This window comes from Dryobates pubescens, chromosome 20 (genome assembly GCF_014839835.1).
Source record: "Dryobates pubescens isolate bDryPub1 chromosome 20, bDryPub1.pri, whole genome shotgun sequence".
Classification (NCBI taxonomy): Eukaryota; Metazoa; Chordata; class Aves; order Piciformes; family Picidae; genus Dryobates; species Dryobates pubescens.
The window spans coordinates 4,543,497-4,561,085 of NC_071631.1; the positions used below are offsets into that span (position 1 = coordinate 4,543,497).

Genomic DNA, 17,589 nt, shown 5'->3' on the forward strand with positions numbered 1-17,589 from the left:
GATTCTCAGATTTTTTAGACTAAATAGTTGAGTAATACTCGCTCTGTTCTCCCCCACTCTTTCTTCCTTTTCCTTAAGAAAACACTCTTCTTATTGTTAGCAAGATACCTTGGAGTGCATCCAGAAAACTGCTGTCTCTTTCTGTGAAAGAATAGAAATAGCTTTAGACATGAGGTTGTGTAGTGGAGGACTTTTCTTGGTAATGCCTCAGAGTTAATTGTTGAATTCCCACGTCGAAAGCTTTAGCAGGGAGGTCTCGGCACCACTTTCCCCAGCCTTGCTTACAGGGAGCCCTCTGCTCCCAGTTGGAGTGGGCTATAAAGCTATATTTTGGGCTCAGAAGAGAAGATTATACTGATAATGTAGGGGAATTGCATTCAAACCAGAAGAAATTCCTCCTTTCAGCTGCACTTTCCTCCCTCTCATGTTTTTTTCCTGACCAAAATGGCATTACTGGGGCCAGCAGCTGGTATTTAACTCGCCGTCCCCCTGTAGCTGTGGTTGTTTGCTTGTGTATCTGATAACACCAGTCAGACATTTCACTCTGCTAAACCCACTTTTTTGTTGCTCCATGACTCACAAGCTTTTTGTTTGTTCTTGATGCATCCTCCCAGCTCAATTTTGAACTTTTGTGTGTGTGTTTGTGTGTCGCCTTCTTAAATTGGCTGCAGCGGGATGAGTCCATCCTGCACACCACAGCTCGGGGGGAGGGGGGGGGGGGGGTTCATGGTGGGTGCCAGGCCTTAGCATCATCGACACGAGTAGCTTGGCCATGGCTGGAACAAAAATCATCCTTGGATTTCATGTGGCCTCTTCCTTGTCAAACTCCCAGGGAATGTGTTTGCGTGATGCCATCAGGATGACTCACTGCCATAATTACATATGTTCTGAGGGGTTATTCCCATTGTATTATTAAAACCCAGTGATGTTTGATTTTTGGCAGGAACACTCTTCCTTGTATGATTACAGATTTTGTCAATTAAATGAAGGAAAAATAGATTTCCAAGACTTCAGAACAAGACTGGACTTGTACTCCCAGAACTTTTTCGGTGTGGCATTGAGCTCCTTTGTTTTATTTAACTGGGTAAAGGCAGCATCAGCCATCTTGCTCTCCCTGTTGCTGTGAATCTCTTGCAAAGCACAAGGACAGAAGTGGGCTTCTTAGCTAGCCTTCAGGATCACCCTGCACACAGCCAGAGCTGTGAATGGTTTATCTCCACAGTAGTTTTCCTATCTCGTGTCCTCAGGAATAGATTTTTGGGGATAGAGCTTACGAGAGCAAGAGACAACCTGTTTGGCAAAAGGCTCCAAGGTTGGTCAGGAAGAACCAAAGTGCGTTGCCTCAGATCTGGAGTTGACCAAATGGTAACTGAAAGCAGCAGGGGAAAGCTGGAGGGAGGAGAAAATCCACGTCAAGCAAGAAAAGCCAGAGGCGTGCTGGCTTGATATGTGGCAGGACCTGACCTGGCCAGCAGTGAGTGGCAGAGGAGATCCCAGCCCCTTGTTTAGCTTGTGCTGTAAATAAAATATTTTCTACCCTATGGCCTCTTTTCTTTTACTGCTGCTCTTCCAAAGTCATGGAGGTTCTGGCAAGCAGCCCCAGCTGAGCTATGATTTGGCATTCAGATGGGTTGAATATATTCTGTATAGATGGCACTGGCTTGGTTTGTGGTGACTGGTTACATACAGCTGCTGCTTCTGTTATTTTAGCAGAGATTCTTCCACAACCTTGTGCCTGACATCTCTCTCTGGGAAGACTTCTGATAATAAAACCTGTAAATTTCTCTCAAATAGCCCTGTCAGTGCTCTCAGACAATGTAACCCAAGCAGTACTATCAGGGATAACCTGCTTCACTATCCTACTCTGTTTCTTTTAATCAAAGCTCAGATTTCTTCTGAGTGAGAAATCATTTTAACATAAACAAGAGCTAAAGAATATATACATTGCCTCCACCTCCAGGGGGGTTGAGAGCCAGTAAGTGATTGTCTGAGGAGTGTGTGTGCACATTTAACTTGGTTGTGGCTGCTGAAAATGCAGATTTATGTTACACAGAGAAGGGAAGAACAGCCTACAAGCACCCTGTGTTTGGTGAAATTTGTCTGCTTTAGCCCCTAAATCTCAGCAAATGAGATAGAAATTAAACAGTTCCAAAGCCATGACTGGAAGCTGTCAATATAGAATCATAGAATGGCTTAAGTTCGAAGAGACCTCGGAGATCATCTACTCCAACCTCCCTGCCACACGCAGGGACACCTCTGAACAAGACTCAGCTGCTCAAGACCTCATCCAACCTGCCCTTGAACACCCCCAAGGTGTCCCCATCATAAGAAAGACCCAGAGCTGTTGGATCAAGTCCAGAGGAGGCCACAAAGATGATCCAAGTGCTGGAGCACCTCTGCTATGAGGACAGGCTGAGGGAGCTGGGGGTGTTCAGCCTGGAGAAGAGAAGACTCCAGGGGGACCTTGGAGCTGCCTTAAAGTAACTGAAGGGATCCTACAGGAAGGCTGCAGAGGGACTTTTCATGAGGGTGTCTAGAGACAGGGCAGGGGGGAATGGTTTGAAGCTGAGGGAGAGTAAGGTTAGACTGGAGCTTAGGAAGAAGTTCTTCAGTATGAGAGTGGTGAGACTCTGGATAGGTTGCCCAGAGAGGCTGAGTTCTTCCTTGCACTTTGTTCCCTGTTACTGGGGTGAGTTACCCCAAAGCCCAGCAAAGCACCCAGAAACATTCCTGTGGCTTTTGAGTGGAATTCTGGCCAGCAAACAAGCACCAGTGTGTTCAGCAGTAGAAGTTTTCTGTGTGGCAGAGTTTTTGACAAGGATCTGTCTGTCTGCCTGCATGTCTAGCAGCTACTCCTCCAGCTCAGGTGGTCGAAGTACAGAGCACAGACACACGGAGATGTGGGAGCAGCAGCGTTCCCATGCTGTGATCCCTGCAGGTAGATTTGGCTCCTGGGCAGCAGACAGAAGGTACTGAGGAGAGGCTCCTTCTTTCCCAGACATTTCTGATTAGCTGGGATTTGACTCCAGTTCTGGTGAATAAAGCAGACCAGGCTTGTTCAGCAAACCCATTTATTTGTTTATTTGTTTCAAGAAGCATATTTTACAGGGATGCCATGGAGAGAACACCGCCACGGAGTCATTCGCTGGGGCTGAAGGAGAGCGTTTGTGTGCATGGCAGTTGAGATGACACCAACCTAAGGGCCAAGCTCTGGCTTGGACTGTTGAGCTCAGGGTGCAAATCACGATGGTCAAAGGCAAAATGTTTCTAAGTTGACAGAGGAGGCAGCTCTCTGGGAGTGGGAGCAGATGCAATGCTCAAGCTAATTAAAGAAAGGGAAGTGGGATTCAGACTTTCACGTTTTCCTCCTGATTTTTCTGAACCAATTTAACTTTAAAATCACTCCTCCTGAAGAATGTTGGATTTCCCTAACAGGCATTTTAAACTTTCCTTTGCTTTTCTCTCTCTTTTTTTTTTTTCTTCCCATTTTGCTATGAAGTAAAGGAAGAAAGAAAAAAAAAAAAGAAAGGAAAAGGCTACAACAGAAAGAAGTTTATCAGGTTATCATTTTTTTCCCTCTTTTTCTAAATACCTCTAGAGAGCTCTCTGAAGTGGTTGTGTTGATTTATGATGTGCAGTTTAATTTAGAGATAATATCTCCAGGAGTTGCTGAGGGGGATCCAGTCGGTGAGGGCTGCACTCCCTTGACTTGGTCCTTGTTGGGAACAGGCTTGGGAGGCTGCAGCAGGAGGGAGGGCTGGGCTCTGAGCTAGCAAGCTGAGGGTGATGAAAGGGTACCTGATTCTTGCTGCTAAAAGCAGAAGGGAAGAAGGGGTTTGCTTACATGCAACACCATGGCACAAACAAAATGCTCTTCTCAGAGGCTAGCTGAGGCTAGGACACAAAGTGAGAGCTGAGCTTTCAGCTGGGAGGCTTTCAGGAACCGTCTGAACGTGATCCATAAACAACCCAGAGGATGACTTTCAAGAACCTCTTTCTCTCTCTGCTTGGAATGCTGCTCGTTTATCATTGTGCTGAAATGGAATCCCCTTTAACTGATATAACAGCTTCTTGTTTACTCAAACACAAAGTGGATGATGGGCTGAAAGGTTTGGCTGCCAGCAGAGCAGTCATGAGGAGCTTGGTACAGCTCCGGAGCTGAAACAACTGTGCAGCTCCCACGGCCTGCACTGAGCCAAACCAGCCTCAGAGTGGATGGAGCAAAGGGAGGGCTGAGGTGTCCTCTGATGGAGCTGAGTCCTCAGACCAGGACTGCTGGAGTGAGCAGAGAGCTCTCCTGTGCTGATTTTATGCTTGCTGGCTCACTCTGCTCTCCCAACCTGCAGAGCAGAGGAGGTGACGTGAACACCAGCATAGCAGAGATTGAACTCACCAGGCTGAGCTTTGGGTGAGCTTTTCACTGTCCATCACCTCACCAGTGGAGCTTAGGTGCTGCAGTGACACATCACTGAGCCACCCTGGGCACATCTCTGGATCCAGGGCACCTCCTCTGGCTCTGTCCCTTAGGACCTGAGAGCTTTTGCTGAACTCTGGAGGAATTAAATGTCTGCACATGTTTGTATCAAGGAAGCACATTCTAAAATACCAGGGAAAGGGAGTGGTAGCTGTGGAGGGTAAAGCTCCTGCACAGAGAAGGCAGCATCCACCTGTGCCCCACACAGGTCTCATGAGGTCTCTGTCCTGCACAGTCCTGGTCCCAGTTTCTCTGCCCAGATGTCAGCTCTGCTAAAGCAGGAGCACTTGTGCTGAATCCAGGGTATTCCAGCTGGCACCATGCAGACCAGCAGCTTCTACCAAACTTCAGAGTTTGCTTCTCCTCTGCAGAGCCTGGGCTGTGCCTTCCCCCCACCCCCCACCTGCCTGCCCTCCTGCTGCTCCCTGGGTGCTGCCCACACAGCCGGGACAAGCGCAGCCCTAGCCCGGGATGGGGTCCTGCAGCTGTGACTGTAGGAGCAGAGCCACAACGTTTCAGCAACCTGTGGTTTTGGTAACCTCTCCTTTTCTCCATGTGCTGCATGTTAACTGGATCCTGCAGCGGGAAATTCCTCAGGGGCTCCGTGGAGCTCAGCTGGGGTCCTGTGAGCGCAGGACAGCTCATTTGTGGCTGCAGTGCAGCTGGCAACGTTTTTTCCTGGGATTTTCTTAAAGCTTTGGTGAGTTTCCCTTCCACAAGCGAGTCTCTGTCCTGTGGGACACCAGCCTCCATAGGGGCCAAGGCATTAACCACACACTCGGGAAGCTGGGTTGTCATTTTTGTTTTCTGTGTTTTTGGGGGTTTGTTTTAATTTGAAATAACTCTTTGAAGCAGATTCAGGGCAGATACCACTGACCTCTTACCACAAACGTTTAACATGTACTCGTAATGATAAAGTCATACAGCTTAAAACACAAAATAAAGGGGAAGGGAAGAGAAAGAGGCCACTGCTTTTGTGTGAGTCCAGGTCCCAGGTCACAGAGAGCGGCCACAGAGGTCCAGTCTTGACCCCCTGGCAGCAGCTGTGCTGTGCTGTGGCCGCATGCCTGGTCTCGAGTCAAGGCCTTTGGTTATGAAGTCTCATGCTGGCTCATACTCCACCTCTCCTCCCTGCAGCGTCCTCCATGGGGCCCTGGGGAGGTCAGCTTCCTTCTGGCTGTGCTCTCGCTCCTTGGCAGTGTCCATCTGCGATGCCAGGAGCAGTGTGTATGCAGCCTCCTTAAATACTGTGTGTGTGGTTCCTCTCAGGTCTGTGGGTCGGTCTGGGAGTATATGTCTGTCTTTCTGGATGTGTGTACGTGTTGTGTAGCAGTGCTCTGGTTCAATAAAGCTTTCATATACATAGCAGCAATGAAGTCTTGCCATCAAGTGACGTAAAGGGGCAGCTACTGGGCAGGGCTAGCGGCTGTCACGGGGACCACGGCCCCTCTCTGTTTGCTTTTCCTCTTCTTGGTGCCAGACTTGGCATCTTTGGTGTCTTTCCGATTTCTGTTCCCATTCACATTGCCTTGCTTGCCTTGCTCTTCCTTTTTCTTCCTTTTCCCTGCAGTAAAGCAAAGGGGCATCAGTGAGGGTCACCAGGCAGAGAGAGCTGGCCCACACCCGCTGCTGCCGGGCCATTGCTTCTCCCCCATGCAGAGAGGGGCCCAACAACCTCCCTGTCTGGGCTTTGCCTAAATGTAAGCAGGGAAGAAGGCTCCCATCAGGGTTTGGGTCTGTCACAGCCAGCCTGCAGCAGCATCACTGACACCTGCATCTCTCAGCAGCCACACACCAAGGCTCTCAGCTCAGGAGCTGCCAGCAGAGCCACTGCTTCCACCTTCCCCTACCCAGAGCTTCCATCCTTCTGCTCTTAGTCACTGCTCAGAACCACTTTCCCTCAAAACACTGAACCCAGCTGCAATCCTTGTCTACCCCATAAGGGGATGACCCAACCACCATTCATCCTGCAGACACTCATTGCTAAGCATTCAGGAGAGGAGGACTGAGTCCCCACAGTGCCCAGGCATGCTCTGTGCTGTGGTGGCCAGGGAAGAAGCTGAACTGTCTGACAGCCTGAAAGAGTCCAGCACAGAACCACGAAAAAGATTAAGGGAGTGGATTATCTTCCTTAAGAGGACAGTCTGAGGGAGCTGGGGCTCTTTAGTTTGGAGAAGAGGAGACTAAGGGGTGACCTCATTAATGTTTATAAATATGAAAAGGGTGAGTGCCAAGAGGCTGGAGCCAGGCTCTTCTCAGCGATGCCCAGTGACAGGACAAGGGGCAATGGTGGAAGCTGAGGCACAGGAAGTTCCATGGAAACAGCAGGAAGAATTATTTCACTGTGAGGGTGACAGAACACTGGAGCAGGCTGCCCAGGGGAGTTGTAGAGTCTCCCTCTCTGGAGATATTCAAGACCCTCCTGGATGAGTTCCTGTGTGGCCTGGCCTAGGTGATCCTGCTTTGGCAGGGGGGTTGGACTGCATGATCTCTGGAGGTCCTTTCCAGCCCCTAACATTCTGTGACTCTGTGTGACCAGCTGTGTGTCTGACAGCCCCCATCATCCACCCGGGGGCTGTGCCGTTCCCACCCGGGGGGCTTCCTAGCTGCTGTCATCTTGTGTTCCCTGCGCCACAGAGGGGAGTGAGCTGCGCGGTGGTGGTTGTGATAGGGACCATCAGCTGAATACTGGAGCCTGACCAGTGAGGGGTGCTGGACGTGCCACCCCTGCTCACCTTCGGGGCACTGGTTCTTCTGCACGGTGCAGCGCCGCACCTCGGTGGTGGGAGGACACAAGGACAAGTCTCCGGAGGGAGCCTGCAGGATCCGCCGCGTTCGGTCTTCATTGCCCTTCTTGAAGCCACAGAGCTTCCTCTTCTTGGAGCAGGGCCCCCAGGGCCCCCACTCACTCATTTCACATTGTGCTGCCAGATAACAAGAGAGGCCAGCAGTGACTCTCATTTCTGTGTTGGTGCTCCCAGAGCCCATGGTCACCGTTGCAACCCTCCCCCTATTGCAGGCTTGCTGAGGACATGTATTTGCCCAGCAGCTTCCTATGTTTCCAAGTCCCCTCCACCCCCACACCTTGCTGTGCTGCACAAACTCCCAGCCACCCCTCACAGACACAAGGCAGCAATGCTGGGTGCTGCTCCCCATCTGGGTTGGTTTCCAGAGGGCTGGACCCAGTCTGTACCCTCTCAGATAACCCCTCCTCTCTGAGGGGTTCACCAGAGTGCCTGAGCATCACTCACCAGGACTGCTGCACTCCATGGTGCCATTGGCAGCAGAGTAGCCTTCGGGGCAGGTGATGTAACATCTCCCTTTGTGCAAGTACAAACCCTCCTTACACTTCGTGCAAAAGTTTCGACTGAAACAGGACTCACAGTTCTCAATTTTGCATTCTGGGGGTAAAAAAAACCAACACAACAAAGCAAACACAAAGCTGTCATGTAGTCTCATGTGAGCAAAAGACTCAGGAAGCTCTTGACTGCTACCTGGAATTCACTCCTGACTCCGAGGGACCTGCCAACAGCCACGGCAAGTCTCTGAGCCTTCTGCCAGGCCTGGTTGTTCCACTCAGACAGAAGTCAGTTTTCTTAGCCCTGTTTGCTGTGCTGCAGCTTTTGCAGCCAGCAGCAGCCATAGCCAGATTGAAATTGTGCATGGTTGGGAAGATTTGGCCTGGTGTTCAGCTTGTGAGCATCAGACACCCAAAGTGGGACAGGACAAGGATTAAAGTCCTATGCCAACAGCTCCAGCTGCAGGGACAGTACAGGCTGCAAAGGGCTTAGGTGGAAATTTGGCCATGAGGCTGGTTTACATGAAACTTCCATTTTTTTCATGTCCAGCTTCTTGCTGGTGCTTTGGCTCAAAAAGCCAAGGATCTCATTCAGAGAGCTGCTTGGCTGTGGTGGATGTGCAGAGAAAGAAAGGAACTTTAGCAAGCAGCACCTTAAAAGCTGAAAGAGGAGCAGTAAAAGGTCCCAAGGACACTGTTTAGGCAGTCTCTAGTGGCTGTTCAAAGGGAAGGAGCAGCAAAACCTGGCCTCAAGTTGCACTCAAGGGGTGTTGGCTATCATCAGTGTAAACAATGGAGTTATTCCCTGGGGAGGTCACTGCCTTCTCCCCTTCATCACAGCCACAGCATCTCTCACCTGCCCACAGGTGGCAGGATGCCCTGCAGAGCACCTCCACCCTCCCAGGTGTGCCCCTCTGCCCCCCAGCCCGCACTCACTGATGCACTTGTTCATGTCTGTGTTGCGAAGGCCGAAGTAGCCCAGGGGACAGGAGGGCAGGCAGATCCCGATCTGCCGGATGTCATTCCTCTCCAGAAGGATGAAGAGTTTGGGGGAACATCTCAGGCACCCGTTGAACTCGGAGCACAGGTCACAGCCCCTGGCACAGCCCTGACTCAGCTCGGTGCTAACTGGAAGAGGAGAGGCAGTGGTCAGTGCCCACACAGGTCGGCTGAGTGTGCTCCGGCTTCAGTCCCAAAACACCAGCATGCAGGGGCAGGGACTGGGGCAAGCTGAGGCCTGGGGTCCTGCTGACCTGCTCTGTGTGGCTCCTGCCAGGAGCCCCAGTGCCCTCAGGTGCCAACACCATGCCAAGCACAGGCACAAGGGCCACAACAGCAGCAGCAGTGAGGAGCTGGACCCAGCAGCAGCCTTCAGCTCCGCACAGTCCCAGCACTGCCTCCTCCCAGGCTCCCTGCCAGCTGCTTGTGCTGGGCAGACACCCACGAGGGACATGTGCCCAACATCTCTCCACTGTGTTCTCTCTTGGAGCTGGCAGTGCCACCCTCCCAAGCCACAGACAGGCAGCAGGAGGAGCAGGGAGCAGAGCTGCGTGGTGCTTGAGCAGAACCCTCTGACCAACTGTGCTGCAATCTGAGCCCTGCTGTGTCCTGAGCCTCATCTCACTCTGACCCTGCTTACATGATCTGTATCTGGCAGGGCAGGAGACTTCACTGCCTCCAAAATAGAGGTGTGCTCTCAGCTCCTAAATCCAGTCCAAGAAAAATACTCAATCCCATGTCTTGAGAGTTTTCTGCTTTTAATTATCATATAAAATGCTGCTTGTTTTGAAAGCAATGGCATTCTTTGCAGGCTAGAATGCAGGTTATTTTTATTAGTTCATTGTGCAAACAGCCTCCTTGTTTATAGAAAAGCTGTGTGCTTCAAGTGTATTCTGTTAAATGCTGTGTTTACTCCACTTCAAAAGCAAGCGTGGAGCTCCGCAGCATTCACGTGCCAGACCAAGAGGAAAGAAAACTTCTCTCCTCCTGCAGTGACCCGAGACCCTGGCAGCTCCCCTGGTGCCTGTCCCTGCCCCATCGCTAGCTCCGTGAGCACGGAGGCTGCTGTGACCTTAGGAAACAAAAGAGAACACAGAGGAGCACCCCAGCCCCACAGATCCTCAGTGTCATGTGGCCAGAGAGGCTTGCCAGGTCTGTACTGGGAGGCCCTCATGGCATTTTAGGCCTTGGCCCCCAGCATTCAGGGACTCCCCAGGGGATCCATCCCCATCCCTCCTGCAGCACTGGGCCTCTGTGCCAGGATCTGCTTCTATGGCAAAGGTCTAAACTGGGTCCTCACTGGAAATTGCACTTTATAGCATTAGCCATGACATCAAGCTTTCCTTGTTCTCACAGGGCTCAGCAGTCCCAGCCTTAATATAAAATCATTTAAATATAATTTAATTTCAAACCGGTTTAATGTAAAACAGTTCTAAAACTGCCTTACAGAAACGAGGGCAATGCCTTGTGGATGCTCCTGGCCCATTCAGCCTGGATGACCTGCGTGAGCCCAGAGCTGGAGCCAACAATCCGGGCTGGAGGGACAATTAAAAGCCCATTCAGCTCGAGTCACGCCACGGCCTGACCACCCCACAGCCCCACAGCCCTCACCAGCAGAGCTGGCACTGGCCAGCCCCTGCCCTGAGCCACAGGCGGTGGGGCAGCATCTCCCCACCCCTGCCCAGTGCTGCCCACAGGGTCAGTGGGGGCAGCTGCCCGGGCAGTCGCCTGCAGCTCAGGGCGGTGGCAGATCCAGTGGGACAGGGTAGTGCACATCTCTGCATGGGTGTGGGGCTCAGGGAGCTCCGAGGGCTCACAGGGCACCCCAGGCTCTGCCCAGCTCTCGGTGCTAGTAAACGCATTCACCATCTGCAGGAACCGCACAGCATCAGGAGGAGAAGAAAAGTGTTTCATACATACTTCGTCGTTGCCTCTTGCCCTTCATCACTTTGTTGCTGCCTGTTAGATCCATCGAGCTTAGAAAAACCACCACCACAAACAGTCCAAGCTGCATAGTAACTCTCCAGCGCTGCAGCCCCTCCGTCGCAGGGTGGTCGGAGGAGCCGGCTCCACAGCTGGGGATCTCTCTGCTGCCGCTACAACGTCTCAGGCGGGATCAGAGCCGAGAGTCTGTGCACAAAGCCTGGTACAGGACCATATCCACCAACGAGAGCAGCAGCAGCAGCGAGCTTAGGTAGCAGGTAACATGGCTCTACCTTCATCCCTGTGAGGAGCGCAGGGGCTCGGCTCTAGTCCCATCTGGGGGCTGTGGCAGCCAGCGTTAGCTGCTTGCAGCTTCCAAGTGCACTCGCAGGAACTGCAAAGGAAGAGGAGCAGGGATTAACCTGGCTGTTGACATGTCTCCCGGAGCAGCTGGGTTTAGCACTGCAGCAGGCAAGCCATAAGGTGAACGAGAGGAGCAGCATGCAGGGGACGTGGGCACCCGCAGTGGCATCGCCCTCCATGCTCAGCCACAAGTCACCGTGTGGTTAATGACAGCCAGCGCAGGTCGGGACGCCTAATGCAGCTTTGCCATCTGCCAGTGCTGCACACAGAGATGGCTGGGACTTGTTTAAAATGGTGCCAGTCCCCCTTGGCTGCCCCTCCTCGGGTAGCAGATGGCCTCTGCGGACTGCCAAGTGCTCAATATGTTTCCCATCAAGTGGGCACCTCTGAGCCTGGTAGCTGAGCCGAGCAGAAAGCGAGCCTTCAGTCCCAAGCTGGAGACGGGGCTGTCTGGGGACGGGGCGGGATCGTCCCATGAGCTGCCCAAGCACTGCTCAGAGGAATTTCCAAACCTCCCAGCTTCTATTCCCGGGAGCAACAGGGAAGGGTCAGTGCTGCCTGTGCGGGCAGGGGCAGTGCCAAGCAGAGCCGAGCACAGGAGCTGTTCTGCCCATGGAGGAAGGCAGGCATTCAGCAGAAAGCACAGCTCCAAGTGCTGTGCCCATGAATGCCACGCTGCCCTCAGCAAGCTGCAGCAGTGAGTGGCCCAACATGTGTGGCAGGAGAGGGTGATGAGAAGGCAATGCCGGGAGGACAGGCTGGGCAACAAACCAGTTGTTCTGCATAAACTTCTGAGAGAGCAAAGGGAAACCCAGTGCACCAGGAAATTGCTGAGTGGCAGCCCAGCAGGCAAAGATCCAGGTGCAGCCAGCCTGGGAACCGCATCCTCACCCTGGAGCATCTGAGACCTTGCTCCTGCTGCTGCCTGCGCTGCCCAGCTGTGGAGCAGTGCCCTGCCCGCCCCGGAAATGTCCTATGAGGTGTCTTTCCACGTGCCCTGTGGCTGCCACGCAGGAAAGGTGACCTCTGGGCTGTAGCAAGAGCTCTGGCAGTGCCAGGCAGAGCCACACTCTTCCCTCTGCAGCTGGCAGAGCGAAGCCCCACCAGTGGCTGCCATTGTGTGGGAATAAAGGCGACAACATTTGCTCTGTGAAGTCAAATGAAACAGAAAATGGCTTTAATCCCTTTAGAATAACTGCGCAGTGGCCGATGCCCCAAACGGCCACTGACGATGGTGCTGGAACCCAGCCTGGCTGCAGCCTGCTTGCTGCCCGCGGGATGGACACAACCTCCAGGGTGCTGCTCCATCTCACGCCCACCTCAGGGTGGGGAATCTTGCCCGGGGCCACCCGCTGGAGCAGCACCCCCTGCTCCCGCCCAGCTGCTGGGTGGTTAGGGCGACAGCAGCAGGACAGCTGAACGAAGGGAGTTGCCCACGGCCGCAGTAGGCTGGCAGCATCTCGAGTCACCTGCTGCATGGAGACGCGACTCAGGACCCTGTGCCTCAGCGCCGAGGTGTGGGCACCTCGCAGCAGCTTTGCAGCAGCGAGGCTGGGAGGCCGTTGGGCGCTGCCAGGCTCTGCCATCGCTCTCCTGCCCCGATGGCTTTGAACTTTTCACCGCGTCCCTGCCGCGGCTCTGCCGAGCTGCCGGGGCGGGAGCAGCGCTCCCCACGTGCTCATCGTTCCAGCCCACAGCTCCTCCGCAGCAGGATTTCAAATAAATAATTAGTCGCTTGTGTAAACACCAACGTGTTCTGCACTTCCCACTCTGTTTGCTGCAAGCTGCTTTATAAACACTGTCAAGTGCTTAAGCTGGGCTCTGGGAGTGTTTACCAGAGCAGCAATCCCACTACAACAACCCTCAGCCTCCTTCCTCACCACGCTTACATGCCAGGACCCGGGCACTGCACCCACCTCTGGGGTGTTAGCTGGGGTGAGGGGGCAGCGTTGGCACAGCAAGGTCCAAAACCTGCCCGGATGGGAGCTGGAGAGCTCGATGCTGCCAGCCCACTCTGCCTGCCCCCGGACTTTAATTGCGGCAGCTTTGCAGGTGAAGCTTGGCCGCAGGAAGCCCAGGCTGAGCCTGCTGGCGTTCTGCCGTGTTTACACAACACTCACAGTTTAGGCAAAGTCCCCTCAGAGGGGGACAGCAGCAGGGATCTTCTTTGGGAGCAAACACAGCCCCAGCGTGCCAAGAGCCAGCGTGAGGCTTGTGCCGCCGCCACAGACCCCATCCCTCAGGGCATGTTCAGCGCAAGGGCAGGGAAATGCCATGGGAAACCTTGAGGCCACAGCACAGACCAGACAAGCAGGTGCTTTGTCTTGCCTGTTTCCTTGCTGTCTCGCCCGAAGAGAGCCTGGGCCTCCAGCCACAGCTGACCACTCAGCACAGCAAAGCTACTGGCCCCCTGGGTGCTGAAAAGCCAGTGCCGAGACGGGTCACTGTTTCAAAACCTCCCTCAGAGTGTCTGCAGCGTTGCCCACCAGCAGAGGCTGAAGCAGGAAAGCCAAGCTCCCAGCTCTTCCCACCCTCACCTCAGGACACAAATTATGATTCTTTCTGCTATTGTAGCCATCGGTCAAGCTCAGGTTGCTGCAAACAATTTCCAGTCTAAACATTAGCAGGATTTATGCCATTATCCCATCGACAGGAAGAATTCGGGGTAACCTGAATTGCTCTGAATTCGTGTATGGCCCCTGCATCTGAGATGACAGTAAGCCTTGTTTGCAATTCAATCAGGATAAATTGGTCCTTGGGAGCTCCAATACAAACCAGAAAATGTAAACCATCCAGATAATTTACCATTAGTCCTCCTACACACAAGGTGAGAAAGACCAACATTATATCCCGGGGATATTCGAGACCTAATCCACAATAACTGGGCTGCTGATGTATTGCCTCTGGCGGGCTGTACCGGGCTGCCCCTAATGTAAACGGGCTCTCGGAAGGTTTACCGACCCCGGGAGAGAAGGACCAGATGCTTCTTCAAGGGCTGGAGGCAGCACAAAGCCCAATTACAGCAGCAGCAGCAATGAACCCCTGCGAACTGCCAGGGCAGCTGCCAACAGCGGCTGGCCATCAGCTCTGGGTGCAGGGGGATTCAGGTTTCCAGGTCCTGGAGCTGGATTGATTTGAATTTCACCTTGGGAGTCTGTTCAGGGAACAGACAACTCCACAAGGAAAACAGATTTCAGAAATAGTTTTGCCTGCAGGCATAGCTTTGCAGGATTTCACCCGCGTTTGTTTGGTCCCAGCAGGCTCAAGGATGGGGACAGCACCCAGGACAAACCACCCTGAGCCCTCCCCAGCCCCAGGGCAGGCAGAGTCCAGATCCAGGAGAGGGTTTATGGCAGCAGTCAGCTCCATGCTGCCAGATTCCCCAGCCTCCTTCCCCATAAACTTTACACAAGCCTGTCAAATAAGAGTGGCACCCAGATGCCAGAGGTGCTGGGAGGGGAGCAGGAGGAGGAAGAGGAGAAAACAAGAGAGGGCTTCTGGGGAGAGCAGGGCCACGCACATGGATGGGTCCATGGGGCATGTGGCTGTCCTCACTCACAGCATTATGAGCTGCTGCCTGGCATCTGAGCCAGCCAGAGCAGGGGCACAGGGAGACAGCTCCCAGTGGGTACTGACAGGGACAGAAAGGAGACTACACAGGGGCTGGAGGAGATGAGCTCCTGCAGACTGGCACCAGGAGCAGCCATCCTGTCTGAGGGTGGCACAGCTCCCTGGCACCACCAAAGCCTTCAGGCTAGTGTTAAGCAGCAGTAGGATAGGGTGATGCTGGCAAGGGGTTGGCACTGCTGCCACCATGAGCACCCCCCCTTGCCTCCCCAGCCTGGCCCTGCCCTGGAGAGTGGCTGAGCTGCTTGTGCAGCACGGCTGGAGCTCAGCAGGTGGGATATAGCCAGCAGGAGAGGAGGCACCTTTCAAACAACAGAAGCCCACACACGAGGTTATCTCACTGCTGCCTTGCCCTGCCTTGGCAAAAGTCTCCAGCAGGCAGAGCCTCCCCAAGACATCTCAAGCTCGCAGCCCCAGGGAGGGAGCAGATCCAGCAGGCTCTGAAGCCCACATCTCCCCTCACTCCCTGCCAGGAGACACGAGTGTCAGGAACCAGCCTCAGGCAGGTGAGTGCCAGTGGGCACGCAGAGCAGGAGCCTCATCCAGGCACAGCCAGAGACTGTCACCAGAGCCAGACTTGCAGGGCAGCAGCATGGAAGAGGGGTGAGGAGGTGACCACCGAAGAGTGCCGAGTGCTGTCTGCATGGCTGCCTTGGTACTGACCCCTCCAGGCAGTGGCAGTGGGGTGATGGCTACACAGGCACTGCAAGCTGGGGTGCTGCAGGACCAGTAACACCCAGTCCCCATCTGCTGGGGCACAGCTTGCTCAGCCCTGCAGCACCACCATTCCTGTTTTACAATGTGCCCACAGTGCTGGTGCTCCCCAAACCCAATGCCTCTGCTCTGCCTGCACCGTCCTGCCCACTCTGGGTGGCCCCATGGCTGGAGCTCCCTTCCTGCTCAGCGAGCCCTGCAGCAGAGGAAAGCAGCAGGATACTGCAGGCAGTGGCTCTGGGGCCCTCCTGCTCTTTGGGAAAGTTTCTCTCTCCCGCTGTCTTTGCAAGGGATATTTCCCTGTCAACAAGGCAGAGACGCTACTCGAGCAGCACTGCGGAACCCTCTCTGGAAGAAGGTCCCAGGCACACACGGCTCGACCATCACCACTGCCACAGGGTGTCTCACATGCCTCCAGCCAGCTAACGTCTCCACATGCACACGCAGAGCCACTTTGTTCTGCTTGATCCTTGAAGCAATAAAAGAAGGCTGCATTAAGTCAAATTTCCGAACCAGAAGGTCTTCATTTGATATTAGATCCGAGTGCCAAGTTCTGCAAAATCCCTAACCCATAAACTTCACTGAAAAAAAATAAAATAATAAACCCCAATCTGGCAGCAGAGTTCTCCACAGCATTGTTGAGGTCTGACTCCTTCCACCAGCTTCTGCACTGCATTCCCAGGCTCTGCGAGGCCGTGCTGTGACCCACGGATGGGGAACACAGGGAGGAGAGGCTGCTGCCCAAAGCCGGCTCCTCAGCCCAGCCCTGGGGAGCTCTGCAGCAGCAGCAGCAGCACCCCAGACTCCCCACCAGCCTCAGCCCCCTGCTCTGCTCAGCTCCTTGCCTGCCTTGGGCAGTGCACAGGCAGCAGCTGCCCCACGCAGCGCCGTGCTGAGTGGTACCACAGGCCTCTCCCTGGCAGCCCTTCTGCTGCGGCATTCTAAAGCACCAGGAAGTTTTTGAGAAGGGGATTTCCATTTCCCTCTTGCTAGCACAGAGAGGTGGCCGTGCTGGTCTGGTGGAGAAGGCAGCAGCGAGGCCCTGGAGCAGGCTGGGGGCTTGCTGGGTGCTGCTTTCCCACCAAAACAGAGCAGCATCTGGAAACGTGCCAGAGCCATCCCGGCAGGCACAGCTCAGGCGCCGCAGCCCTAGGAGCTGCCTGGGGCTTCAGCCACAGTCACTGCAAAAGCAAACCTATTGCTGCTAGGTACAGTTCCAGGCAGGTTCAAGCCTCCCACAGCTCAGTAACTCCTCATACACCAACCAGGGACAAAAGGCACGAGAACAGCAGCAACCAAAGCAAATTCCAGATCAGGAATTGCAAACTTATCCATATCAGAGCAATGCAGACCAGGATGCTGAAAACCTCACTCTGCCATCAGAAGGGCTCCTCAGCAGCCCTAAAATCCCCACAGCCTGCAGAGATGTGTTCAGCAGGTTCCCCTGCTCCTTGAGACCCTGAGTGGGCAGGGAGCAGGGGGTCAAATGTACAGCCAGGGCTGCCGGGGCTCTTGTCCTACACGAGTGTGCACTCACTGAGCTCAGTACCCAGTCCCCCTTTTACCTTAGTGTAAGTGTGTCCAAACAAGGACTGACAGCAACCTGCCACAGCTGACTCCAAATGAGGACTGTTTGAAAGCAAATTTCCAGAGCTTACAGGAGCCCTGTGAGACTTAAGCCACTGTGCCCCTCAGAGGTTCTCCAGGCAAATGTAGAGATGGAGCCAGGAGCAAGCACCCTTAGCAGCACCTGGGGCCTTCTGCTGGGCCATGTGTAAAGGAAACATCTGCCAAGAGTGAGCTTCCTGCAGGGGTTTCCCACACTGGCTCCCCCACCAAAATGTCACTGCCTGGGAGCCCTGAGCCCCACAGAGGCAGGAGCAGCCTTAACTCCAGCAACAGCAAACACACCCGGGGAAATGATCACCAGCCTCTGGGCATGAACTTTCTCCAGAACAGCCACTGCTGCAAGCTTGGCACAAGTGGGTGTGAGTTCTGCCTTTTTGAACGGGGTTGTCAACCAGCACCATCAGGACAGGAGACCCAGCTCTGAGCTCTGCAGAGCCTGGTACCACTCAGGGTGGTTTGCAGCACCTGTGCCACCTGGCTGCACATGTGGGAAAGCTGCAGTCTCAGAGGAGCATCCTCAGAGGGCAGGTTGGTGGTGGGTACAGCTGGAAGGCTGTCTGTG

At 54.0% G+C, this 17,589-nt stretch overlaps 1 protein-coding gene across 1 annotated transcript; it reads right to left on the reverse strand.

Annotated features, from left to right (window-relative positions):
- Nucleotides 1–4,468: 4,468 nt before the first annotated feature.
- RSPO1 (R-spondin 1) lies at nt 4,469–10,966 on the reverse strand. The gene is made up of 5 exons (XM_009908392.2): nt 10,692–10,966; nt 8,709–8,900; nt 7,726–7,875; nt 7,210–7,398; nt 4,469–6,038 (listed from the first exon to the last, which is right to left on the reverse strand). The coding sequence occupies exons 1-5, from the start codon at nt 10,783–10,785 to the stop codon at nt 5,881–5,883; spliced, it is 783 nt and encodes a 260-aa protein (XP_009906694.1). The 5' UTR covers nt 10,786–10,966; the 3' UTR covers nt 4,469–5,880.
- Between the last annotated feature and the right edge of the window lie 6,623 nt (nt 10,967–17,589).